The 13,380-nt window shown below is 41.4% G+C and overlaps 1 protein-coding gene across 1 annotated transcript in view; it reads right to left on the bottom strand.

Moving 5' to 3' along the window:
• LAMA2 (laminin subunit alpha 2) overlaps positions 1 to 13,380 on the bottom strand; it is a 630,290-nt gene that overhangs the window by 393,118 nt on the left and 223,792 nt on the right. Inside the window, exon 4 of the mRNA XM_019479551.2 lies at positions 10,754 to 10,996. Coding sequence (XP_019335096.2) covers positions 10,754 to 10,996 — 243 coding nt within the window. The remainder of the gene's footprint in view (positions 1 to 10,753; positions 10,997 to 13,380) is intronic.

Genomic DNA, 13,380 nt, shown 5'->3' with positions numbered 1-13,380 from the left:
TCCTCCCTGGGCCTTCCTTTTACTCCCTATATATCTAAAAAACAATTTCTTGTTGTCCTTTACTTGGGATGCCATCCTCAGCTCCATGGTAGCTTTGACCCGTCTAACTGCCTCCCTACAAGCGCGAGCAGAGGAGGTATATTCATCTTTGGTGATCTCTCCCCGTTTCCACTTTTTATGTGCTCCTCTTTTGGCCCTTAGGCTGCCCAGGATTTCTCTGGTCAGCCAAGGAAGCCTCCTGGCCCCTTTCCCTCTTTTTCCTCACATCAGGATCGGGTTACTACATGTGCCCGGGTTTTTTTCTGTATCCTCAGAGGCATGGGGTTTTGGCTGCAGCCAAGGCTGGGGATTTTGAATGGGATTTTAACTGGGAAGTCTGCTGCTGAGACTTAAACTTGGAGATTCCTGGCTCTAGGGTCTTGCTTCTCCCCTCAGGGTCAGACTGATCACCATATCTGGAATCAGGAAGAAATTTTACCCTATGGTCAGTTAGTTATGGACTGTGGAATTGTTTTGCCTTTTTCTGTAGCAAGGCGGGTAGAGGGGCAGGAAGGGAGGCCCTCTTCCTTGGAACTCTCAAGTGTATTTAAACAACCTATGCAAGTAGATATCGGCCAACAAGTTCCCCTTGCTTTACCAGTGTGGCAGATTAGGGGTTTATGTCTTGTGGTTTTGTTAAGGTAGGTTGTCTGTGTAGGTTGCTAATAAGTTAGTCTCCAGTAGTACCCAACCTTTTGCCTCTATGGACCAGATGAGTGGAATGGGGTTCGTTTATGGGCCAGATGAAATGTGCCCTGATCTGTATCTGCGATGCCCCAATCTGGACCCCTGCCTGTGTTCTACCCATATCCAGCCCTGTGCCACCTGACCAAGCCTCATGTCGCCCAATCCAGATCTGTGCCACCAGATCCAGCCACAAGCCTCCCCAATCTGGACCCACACTGGATCTTATTGCATGCTACCTGATCTGGATATCCTCTCCTCCAATACAATCTACATACCACCCAATCCCATCCTGTGCCAGCCAGATCTCATAAGCATGGCCATGTTATCTGGCCCATGAGGCTCCCCACTGGCAACTTGGCAGCAGAAGAGAAGCAATTTATACTGTATCTGCTCCTGCACTACCAAGTTTCCAGACCCTTGTGGAGCCCTGTGGGCCAGATTTGACCTGCAGATGGGGATTAAGCCCTGCTGGGTTTGTCAATGGATTTATATAGGACGGTTTGGGTAGGGGTGATCTTGGATCAGGCAGGGGGTTGGACCAGATGACCTCTGGAGGTCCATTATAGCCCTGCTTTTCTTGGACTCTATGATTTAGAGCAGGGGTTTTCAATCTTTGTTAGTCTAAGTACCCGCAGTGGCCGGATGCCGAGCAGGAGGGGTGTGTGTGTATGTGCAGCCAGACACTGAGCGGGGGGGGCAGGTTGTACATGGCTGAACACAGAGCAGGGAGGTGGGGACGGCACATGGGTGGGTGGGGACGGAGCACCACCACCTCCCAGGAGGAGTGGGGCTGGGGTGGGGTGGGGCAGGGAAGCTCACTGGGCTGGGGTGAGGGCAGCGGCACCCCTCTGTGTGGTGGGAAAGCTCACCGGGCTGGTGTGTGGCAGCAGCAGCCACTGCGTGTGAACTTTCCCCACTCTGCAGATAGGCACTGCTGCTCTCGCCCTGCCTTGGCCCTGCTCCTGGGAGGTGACAGCACTCCGTCCCCACCCACCTACATGTACCCCCTAGGACTGGTCCCAGTACCCACAGGGGTATGTGTACCCCTGGTTGACAACCCCCAATTTAGAGGATGGGATTGACCACATACTTAGCAAATTTGCAGATGTCACCAAGCTGGATAGAGTTGTAGACATTCTGGAAGATAAGCTTAGAATTCAGAATGACCTGGATAAACTGGAGAGATTATTTGAAATTCATCAAATGAAATTCATCAAGGACAAGAACAAAGTTCTACACTTAGGATGGAAAATATCCAGTACTGTAAAAAGGACATGGGGGTTATAGTGGACCATAGGGTGAATATGAGCCAACAGTACGCTCTTGTTGCAAACAAATCCAACAGCATACTGGCCTGTATTAACAGAAGCAAAACAAGGGAAGTGATTCTTTTCCACTCAGCACTTGGTGGGGCCTGACCTGTTGTAAGATGTCCAGTTTTGTGCACCGCACTTTGAGGAAGATGTGGGCAAATTAGAAAACTGTGAAGTGCAACAAAATGATTAGAGGTCTAGAAATTGTGATTTACAAGGAAAGGTTGGAAGAAATGGTATTAGTTAATATGGAGAAGAAAAGCCTGAGGGGGAGATTAGATAGCAGTCTTCAAATACCTGATGGTGATAGACTATTCTCTGTCATGGCAGGGGACAAGACTGGGAGTAATGGCTTCATATTGCAAAAATAAATTTAGGAGATTAGGAAGAACTCCCTCACTGTGAGGATGTTAAAACATGTGAACAGATTACCAAGGAATGTTGTGTAATCTCCATCCTTGGAAGTTTTTAAGAGAAGCTTAGACAAATACTTGTCTAGGATGTTTTAGACGGAGATCATCATCATGCCTGGAGTGGTAGGGTTGAATTAGATGACCTATCACTGTATCTAGGTATTTATACTACATTCATTACCAAGGTATCTCTGTGCTTCGAGAGCAACTGTAGGAAAAGGTAAGAAAAGTATAAAATGAGTCAGACTCATTCAGGGAATGTGAACAACAGGCATGAAGGGAAGCAGAGGTAGAAAATAAATAAGGGTGAATGAAAGGGAAACATTATGAAGAAGGAAGATTCTTAAAAGTACCAGTTGAAAATGCAAGTGAAAAATGAGGTCCAAACAGAACAGAACTTAGGGAGCATATATATTCCTAAAATTGCCCAAGGATTTGTCAAGTAAGCAAATAATAATATTTTTATAATGAACATAAGACATTAAAGAGCATCATTGGTCATTTACTGATACTGTTGTGAATATATTCAGCTGAAAAATTAAAACTTCCTAAAGGGAAAATTTAAAACTGTAACAGTAACCTTTAACATGAAAAACTTCAGCTGAAAAGTGACAGATTTCCTGGGGTCTTTTCAAACCAATTTTAAACACAAGCCTTTGTTTTGAATCTGCATTTTGAGTCAGAACGCCATTTTGATTTAGTTTTTTAAACAAAAAACTAAAACAAAACAAAAATTGTAAGTGGGGACTAAACAAAACAAACTAAATCAAAGTTGAGTTTTGACATTTTCATCAGCATCAAGAATTTCTTTTGAAACATGTTGATTTTGGTAACACCCTAAATAAAAAAAATGACTAACTATAGCATACAGATATTGAGCTGGAGCATTATTTATACATGTCAACCCAAAACAGATGCTAGTAAATATTTCTGAATTTCATAAAACTAGCAAACTTTCCAGTAGTTCTGACTGAAGTACCAATCATCAGAACATGACTATATACATATGCAGGGTCAATACATGTATTTGTCTCCATTACTCTCTTTCTGTCTGCCTCCCTCTCTTTGATATCTAGTAGTTTCTTTTTGAATCCCTCTCATTACACTGCTTTATTTATGAAGAATCAATATTACATTAATACTGTATATCCCTCTATGGGTAGTGCACTTTTACTCATTATGTTGTAGACTTATCAAATTAAATGTGGTAGTGAATGTAGGTTGACACTGTTAAAGTAAATGACCCAGTGCTTTAATACTCATGATGCACTTATAAGGTACATTTGGGCTGAATTGGCTCAGAAAAGTGTAAGTAACTTTAACCGACTAGGAAATACAGTATCTGCTTATAGTTAACAGAAGGTATGTTTATGCATATCAGCAGGCAGGCATTTTACTTTCAGTACCCTGCCTATTGCCTCTGGCTTAAAACAATAAAAGACATCACAGCAGAGCCATTGGGTTTGGTTCAAAAAGCCTAGCCCAGTTAGCCAATTCATAGCTAATTTAGCCTATGAATTTTGTATTCTTTTTTCCCCCCAGACAAGCAAGAGTTTTCTTTTGCAAGTATACAAGCCAAGGATTCCAGTTTACAGATTCTAGGAATAGGTAAAGAGCAGTAATAGCACCAAATAGAACTAAAAATGGAGGAAGAATCACAGACAAGACAATGGAAAACATCTCCACACAAATTAAACTTTTTAACTAATGGTTTGTATAATAAAAAGGTCCTCAGACAAGAGAGTGAGGTCCTTCTTCTCAACTCAAATACCACATTTACTTGTATGCCACATAAAATTCTGCTGCATGTATGAAGCTTATTTTTTGCCCAAAATAGAAGCATGGATATGTTTGGAGTGTTTGTATGATTCCAACACAGGCAAATATGAACAATGAGGTTTATACTTGCAGGAGAAATGGAATATAACATAATAAGTTATAACGTGATGAAAAGGAGAAAAACTCTTGATTAGTTCATCTCTAGGTTACAGGAGGATGGAGTGCAAGGTAGAAAAAAAGAAAAAATATATCGTTACTATTAAAAGTTTCATTAAAAGGCATAAGGGATCATTTATTTTTAATCATGTATTTCTCAGAGAGCGTTCCAATCATGTCCATCTCGAGTGTCAACTCTGCTCCCACAAAAATAGAGAGCCTAAGTAAATGCCTCCTCACAACAGTAAAGCAAAAAGTCATTTTTCCCCCTTCGTAAATACAAAGACAATATTAGGAAACTGAGCGGGCTCCCAAAGAAAGGCAGGGACCAGTCAGAGGGAATTTTCAGTGACTAAAAATCAGAGGTCCCAAAAAAACAACTTTAATGACAAAAAGTTAAATGATTCTGTCTTGTGCCCGGCTGCATTCTACTTTGATTCTCAGATCATTGGAATATGACATAAGAATTCAACTCTAGCAATTTCGTTATTGAAAGTGAGTCAGCTTATCTGTCTTATGCACATTTCTTTTCCACTATGCAACTAATAATTAGACTCTGCTTAAAAAACAAACTGTTAACCTCTCATTTGCTTTCCCTGCCTAGGTCTGACCACTATAAAGGTGATGGTCCTCAAACTCATCAGGAGTTAAGATGGCTGCAGCAGTGATTGGGATGCAGGACACTGGCAGTGTTACCTTTATGAACACTGTTAGCTTCTGCTGCTTGTTCTAAGAAAAAGGAGAGCCAGTAAACACAATGGATGCCTGTAGATGTGCCAGGTGGCTGCACTGACATGCTGTAACTGCAACACAGGGGGGAGCAGACTCAATTAATCAAGTCTGCTGGAGTGTGTTAATTAGTGTGCTCCAGCCAAACTCCGTGTCTCATGTATCAGCGTCCCCGCTCTGACAACCTTTAGTTCGACAAGTTTTAGTTAACCTCCGCTTAAAAACTTCCAAGGATGGAGATTCCACAACATTCCTTGGTAATCTGTTCACATGTTTTAACATCCTCACAGTGAGGGAGTTCTTCCTCGGTGTCCCTTAAATCCTCTTTTTTCCAGCTGGGTCTGCTGTGGCAGCCTCCCATTCACTGCCCATCTGACCCAGCTGTTCCTTCTTTTGCTCTCTGGTGCAGTTTTTTCTTTTTCTTTGATCTCACCATTCTCCTCTTTCCAGGTTTGAACCATGGTGGTTGGGTTTGCTGTGGCAGCCTTTGATCTGCCACAGACCCAGCTGGCTCCTCTGATCTTCTGGAGCATGGCACATTTCTTATCCAGGCTTGCTGTGGTTTCCCTTGCTTCTTGGGATGAGTTTGTTCTTTTTGTTTCTCCCTCAGTCTCCCCATGGCAGGGTGTTTCAGTCACCCTCTATAAGAAAAATAACCTGGGAACAACCAGAGTTTCTCTTGGGACAGCAAATGTCTGCACATTCAGTGGTACTGCAGCATCCCATCCTTACCCATGCCCTTCCCCCTGAAGAAAATAAACTGCCACTCCCTGGACTCTGCTGCTTCAGAAGGGAGCAGCACATGCCTCATTCAGAATCCCCACATTGTTCTGGAGGGAAACACAGGTTGACCATGGGCCATCTGGGTTAGCCAATCAGAGCTACCCTATGTACTGCTGCCATCTCTCACCAGGCAGACTATGGAAACCTGCAGAGCTCACTGAGATGTGTACACCAGGGGGCTCCCATAGTTGCAGTGTCAGTCCTGCAAGCTCTCCACTCTTCAAGACCTCATCATTTGAATGTCTGTACAGACAGCTCTGGGTAAATTTCTCTAGCAGGAAAACAAGTCTGGGAGAATTCTCCCAGATTATTTAAATATGTGTGCATGGCCTGAGTCTGATTTCCCCACAGCAAAAGCCTGGACTTGAATGTTCACATTTACAGGAAGAAGTGACAAGACAGCTTTAAGAACAAAACTCAACAATAACTTGATTCATGATTCCCAGCTGTTCTCTCTCTTTCCAATGGCCAAGTTGAAACCATTTCACCAATCCCTCTTCCAAGGTAAAGCCATTTTTATATTCACTGATTTCATGGTCTTTCCATCCTCACATTAAATCTTTTTGGGTGTCTGTAGATGTGCAAGGACACTGCTCCAATGTACTGTAATTAGCACACTCCAGCAGTCTCCACATCTCGTGTATCAGCATCCTCACATTCAAAATGGCAGTGGGGATGCTTTAATTAAAGCTCATCAAATGAGTTTTAGTTAAAACACCTCCACCACCATTTTGAAGTATGGGGACACTGATACATGAGGTACTGTGGACCTTGTTACATTAGAGACTGTGGGCTCTTGGAGTCGCTGTAATTAAAGCCCTTCCCCCCACACACCTCTGCAGCACATGTAAAAATGCCCCTTGGCTATTAAATGAGGAATATACACTAACATTTGCAGAGTTTGAGTATTTTTCGTTATTCCCATTTTTATTAAAACTACTGAAGGCGGCTGATACTTTGATGCAGGAGTTCATAAAGACAGACTGTATCCACAGCGGAGAAAGATTTCCCATCCTTGCAAGTTTACATAATTACTGTGCATCAACATTAATTAAATCCTTTTTATAAAAGAACAAGATTTTTGCTTTTTTTCCTCTACATCATCTATGTGATCACACTAATGTGAACCAAGTAGTCAAGTGGGTATTTAAATTTAGATTCACACAACACAGATGAAGAGGAATCTAAATTCAAATTCTACCATTGCTTTTTAAGTTTCATCAAGCTGCCAAAAACTGAGGGCCCTGCAAGGAACGCACGCTGCCTCCTGGACGATGAGTTATTCTTACTGCTTCAGTGCCGATACTGAGTGGCTTTGTAATGGGCTCTCATTAGAGCTCTCTCTAGCCATCTTCACTAGATTAGAGCTTCAAGGTCTGTTTACAGGGACAATTGTTTATGTAAAAAATGCAAAGGAAAAAATATTTTTCCCTAGATTTCTATCTGCAACCTATGCACAGTTTGGTTGTACCTAGGGGAACATTTCTCTAGCCTGACATAGAGAGATGGCTTCCCCATTTTGACACCTTATCAAACTTCATTACAGTCTCTTTTTGGGGGGAAAAGATCTAAAATTCTCTAATAAGTAACAGTGAGATGATGGGGCACCTCTGTTTAGCAGCACCTAGTGAAGATTAATAAGCATAAATCGGGAGGATATCCTGTACTAAGATGTAAAGTTACAGCATATGACACATTACTTCCCTTTAAAAAAAAAATCAACATGAATAAAAGTTCAGAGCAGTCCACAGCAACATAAATGGCAGAGAGATGTAATGTCCAGAGATGTCTACATAACAGAATGAAGATAAATAGAAGCTCAGACACTAATTGTAGTCTAGAAAAACAAGAAAGCAATCGCAGTAGAAAAAGGAGCAAATTAGATGTAAATAAGAGAGGCTTCTGTACAAGGGAAATGAAGCAAAAATCACTATGGTAACCATTAATTTTTAGTTCTCAGACTAATGACGAACTGAGGAAATCAAAAGTAGCAATCCCAGCTAGGTATTATGTTCAAAGACAGATGCAAAAAGAAATGTGATCATTCACATTTTGATGGCCTTCTCCCCCAACCAAAAATGAACGCAAGTCCTCCAAATATTTATCCCAAATACATTTTTGTTTTCTGCCTGAGACCAAACAAATTAAGGAACCCTCATTAGAGCACTAACATGTCACTTGCTGGCATATTCGAAAAACATATTCTCTCATGTGAGACCATGGAAGACACTTTTTCTACTTCTTTCTGTAAATAAAAGGTTTTTCTCACGTAAAGGGTTTTTTTTTTCTCACTATTTATTGATATATTAGAGACATGCAACAATCAAATGATACACAGTAGCTTTGTAGTGGGATACAACTAATACTGTACTCTTCCTATATGCCTTGTGTCACTGAATTCTGAATGTAAAGTGAGTTGGAACATTTCAGTAACACTGAGCCAAATATTTAAATCACCCTCTTTTTGGACGCTTTACTTTTTCCAAATAGAGCTAATCAAATAGCTAATTCAATCAACTTTGCTCATTTTACTATTCACAAATTGTCCTTAAGCAATTTATGATTTATTCATTCCAAAAAAATATTCACCAAATCATTTCTACAAATAATTCTTGGGTCTGCAGATTATTTACAAGCACCTGATTGTGGGGAATGTTTATATATTAAATTCAGCTGTGTGAGGCTGACTTAAAGACAAGTCACATGGTGTTTTTCTAATGCTTGTTTTATATTAGTTTTATTCTGACATTTGTTTATAGTACAAATATCCAAATTAACAAATGCCAAATCTGCACAATATTCAGAAATTCACAAATATTTGCTTAAATTCAACAGTTCTCTAAGTATTCTTTGAATAAGTCCACTGATTAAATATTTGTATAAATCTTCAATTTGCAGAGGAATCATGGTATCATACATATGTATTGGCATGCAATCACAGTTCCACATAGAAGAATTCATGCAAGCGCCTCATCTCTCAGTTCTGCTCAACTGCATTTTGAAAGAGGCAATTTGAATGTTCTATATGTTGTCAAGAATTCTGAAAAGTTTGCACATAGCAGTTCTGTCTGTACCATGTTAACTTCCAGAAGCTGTGAAAGTATAAAGTAATGAAAAGTAGGTGCAGGTATGAAAAAGACCAAAATGTATACACTAAAGTTTTATCCATTATTAGGCATTCAGTCACAAGATTGAAAAACTATCTAGGAAGAAAGAGTCACTGGTACAAAATTTTAGAAAATTATATCACCAAACAGAATCGTAATCCATTGTGTTTAACAACTGCAAAGGTCCTTGCGTGTCTCAATTCCTTATGCATTTCCATTTTGGCCTTCTGAGCATGAACAGAAGAGCTCTGCTGAGGCAACTACCTTCATTTTCACACTGTTACAATCCTAAACTGCCATAGGAAGTATCTACATTCCAAGAAAATCCAAATCTGGATAGGTGGGGGGCACAGACTGCCAGCCACATGCCACATGCTGTACTTCATGGGCCTCCTACTGTGGGTGCCCCTCCTATACTGCACAGTGCTACACCACACCTCTCTGTGTCCCTCAGTGCACTGAGTCACACCATGTGCCCATCCCTCCACCTCTCATTGTACTGTACTCCAGGTGCCTTCCAGCTCCCGGTTATGGTCTCCCTCACCTCCAATATGTTCTTCACCCAACAGCTCCACCCTGTACCCAAGGGTAGGATCAGGGTCAGGTAGCATAATCAGAAGGAGAGAGGGAGAGCCTGTAGACTCCAGGGAAACCAGTGGGAGAACAACAAAAGGAGCAGCACCTAGACTGAGAACCAGGGGGGCATAGTTTAAGCCCTTGGGGCTATGCAAGGCCCACAGGCTGCAAGTTTGGACAGCCCTGATTTAGCAGTTCCCCTCAGAGCTCAATCCCTATGTGAGATAGCTACATAAGATTCTTTCCTGAAAAACAGTGGAGGGAGCTATACATTTTCCTGGGAGGATCAAGATCAAAAAAAGGCTTCACATTGTCAGATTAGGAAAATTACTTGCCAGTGCAGACTGGACTAAATTGGGGTACTGGCAAAGACCAGCTGCCCAGTGAGAATGAGATAGCTATGCATCTTCCTAGGTAAATCAGGATCGTCATCCAAGGGAGGATGCATAAATTTCACACTAATAATGGGAAAGATTTAGGCTATAGTGAAGTGCATAGCTTAAATTAAATGTCCACAGAGTATTAAGAAATGAAAGCTAAAAGTTCAGAAGCTTCACAAGCTCAGGACCAATTCTTGTTTTTAAAAAAGAGCTTAGATTTCACCTGAGTGATGCAGAAGTGACGAAGCAATCAGAGGATGCCACCAAGTCAGTATCTTAACAGAAAAATATTTCACTCTGACACACACACACACACACACACACACACACACACACAGAGGTACTTCCTGAATAAAAAAATACTTCACATTCAGCTGTCATTTCATTTTCCTGAATTATCAAGATGAGTGTAAAGGTAATAACTATGAAAATACATTCCATAAAAAATTTTCCATGGACTGCAGTGGGGACAGGTTTTCACCGAGTATTTTTCATTTTACTGACACTGGAATTGCAGCCCATCTTAAATAAAAAGAAGTTGTCTACAAGTACTAGAGACCAGGCTCCACACAGCTCTCTCTCCAATTCTATTTGTCTATTATATCTGTGTATGCATCTCTGTGTTTAATGAGGTGTATGGCAACCTCTACTGATGCAGATACATAAAAGAGAGAATTCAGCATCCCTCAAGCATACAAAAGCATTCAGTGTCAACACAAGGCATGAACTTGTCAAGTAAACAAGATAATTTTTCTGCCAGGGTGATGGCAGCAGTATAGGCCTCATCTTACCTCTCCATTCTCTAATGGGTGAACCTTAGAGTAATATGAAGTGCATATAACTTCATCATCTTTTGCATAGGATGGAGGCCCAGGACGGGGATGGATATTGTAGCGCGTCAGGCATTCTGTGTCCGTGATAGCATAATACTGCCATGGCTGGTAGTCAACACCATCAAGTGAACGTTCCAAAATCCAGTTCCCAGGTCGTGGTGAATTCGCTGCTTTCACGATAACATATGCAATCTGGAACACCTGAAAAGTATTTTTAAAACAAATGTATATTTATATATATATTTTCTTTTAATCTTTACCTGCCAAAATAAGGAAGCTATATGTATGATCACTTCCCATTTTAGGATTTTCCCTAAAAATGCAATTTGGCAACATATTCTATAAATAGTTATTCTATATTCTAGTTAAATAGAGAAACTATTTAACTAGAAACTATTTAACTAGAAAAACATTCCTTCTCTAATAACATTTCTGCAAGCAGGTAAGCTGCATCATGAAGTCTCAGACTTTTTGAAGTGGGATAAAAAGAATTCTCTAGATTCAATCTAACCCATGAGAGGATATCCAATTTCACCTGAACTTAATTAAAAAACAATGTTTGCATATGTTCATATTTGTACCATTTACAATATGTATTTGAGCATACAGACTCCTATTTTTGTAACATCTATCCAGTTCCCAAACTCTACTTTTCTTTCTCATGCAAAATTCTGTTGAAGACATTAGCAAACACTTCTGTCATATGACAGGCATGTTACAGCCTCTCCATAAAACATTCCTGGTCATACCACATGGCTTCTTGCACAGCAATCATAAATAAGCTTTGTAGTATGGAGATATATAACATGTCACAATAAACAGACTATAAGCATGTAATCAACACTCATTATTGTCTGCTTCATCTGCCTTTTCAATTGATTTATCAAGATTTATTTCAGGTAACCTGCTTGCTGGGAATTGAGCTGAGAACAATACAGTTAGATTTGTAACTGCAGAATGACATTCACTAATGATACAGCGTCTTTTTCTTAGTAACCCACAGATGTTACAATGGTAAAAATGAAGCAAAGGAGTAGCAGCACTTGCCTCTGTTAGAAGGGATGAAAATCCAGTCAATTAATATACAGAGTCCTGCTCAGGAGGCAGTGCTGTGAGCACATGCAAAAGGCAGCCAGAGGACAAACTGACCATGGAGAACATTTTTATCCCACAATCACCTCTTGGCTAAACTGGCTAACTGTGGCCTTGATGTCACCACGATCTGCTGGCTGGGGAACTGGCTCCGTGGTAGGACCCAGAGGGTGGTGGTCAATGGGAGCCAATTATCTTGGTGCGCTGTGACCAGTGGTGTCCCACAAGGCTCTGTCCTAGGGCCTATACTATTTAACATCTTCATCAATGATGTGGACATTGGTGTCAGAAGCAGACTGGCCAAGTTCGCCGACGACACCAAACTCTGGGGTAAAGCATCCACACCTGAGGATAGGAGGGTGATTCAGGAGGATCTGGACAGACTCATGAAATGGGCAGACGAGAACCTGATGGTGTTTAACACCGAAAAATGCAAGGTTCTCCACCTTGGGAGGAAAAACCTGCAGCATCCTTACAGGCTCCGCAGTTCTAAACTGGTTAGTACTACAGATGAAAGGGACTCGGGAGTCATGGTTGACCACAAGATGAACATGAGCCTTCAGTGTGATGCTGCGGCTAGTAAAGCAAGCAAAATGCTGGCTTGCATCCATAGATGCTTCTCTAGCAAATCCCGGGACGTCATTCTCCCCTTGTACTCGGCCTTAGTGAGGCCGCAGCTGCAGTACTGCGTCCAGTTTTGGGCTCCACAATTCAAAAAGGATGTGGAGAAGCTTGAGAGAGTCCAGAGGAGAGCCACGTGCATGATCAGAGGCCAGGGAAGCAGACCCTACGATGACAGGCTGAGAGCCCTGGGGCTCTTTAGCCTGGAAAAGCGCAGGCTCAGGAGTGATCTGATGGCCACCTATAAGTTTATCAGGGGTGACCACCAGTATCTGGGGGAACGTTTGTTCACTAGAGCGCCCCAAGGGATGACGACTAGGTCGAATGGTCATAAACTACTACAAGACCGTTTCAGGCTGGACATAAGGAAGAATTTCTTTACTGTCCGAGCCCCCAAGGTCTGGAACAGCCTGCCACCGGAGGTGGTTCAAGCGCCTACATTGAACACCTTCAAGAGCAGACTGGATGCTCATCTTGCTGGGATCCTATGAACCCAGCTGACTTCCTGCCCTTTGGGCAGGGGGCTGGACTCGATGATCTTCCGAGGTCTCTTCCAGCCCTAATGTCTATGAAATCTATGAAATCTATGAAACTTAGAGCCATTAAATTGATCAAGCTACTCTTTGGTGTGAATATTTTGGATAATTAGGAATATAAATTATAGAAGATCCTAGCACAATAAATGACCACAAAAATTTAGTAATAGAATGCCTTGTGATTCATTTACAAATATCTGTTGGTACCAGCTAAAAATAAATCAAATCTTAAATGACAGAGCCCTCCAATAGTCCATGAAATATTTAAGTTCAAATTTGCTAAAAGAAATGTCATATCTATTATCACATGTACAGCCCAGCCATTCTGTCCTCCAT

This window comes from Alligator mississippiensis, chromosome 1, assembly GCF_030867095.1.
Source record: "Alligator mississippiensis isolate rAllMis1 chromosome 1, rAllMis1, whole genome shotgun sequence".
In the NCBI taxonomy this organism is placed as follows: domain Eukaryota; kingdom Metazoa; phylum Chordata; order Crocodylia; family Alligatoridae; genus Alligator; species Alligator mississippiensis.
The sequence above is the reverse complement of the archived record's forward strand: the minus strand, read 5'-3'. Positions and strand labels throughout refer to the sequence as shown.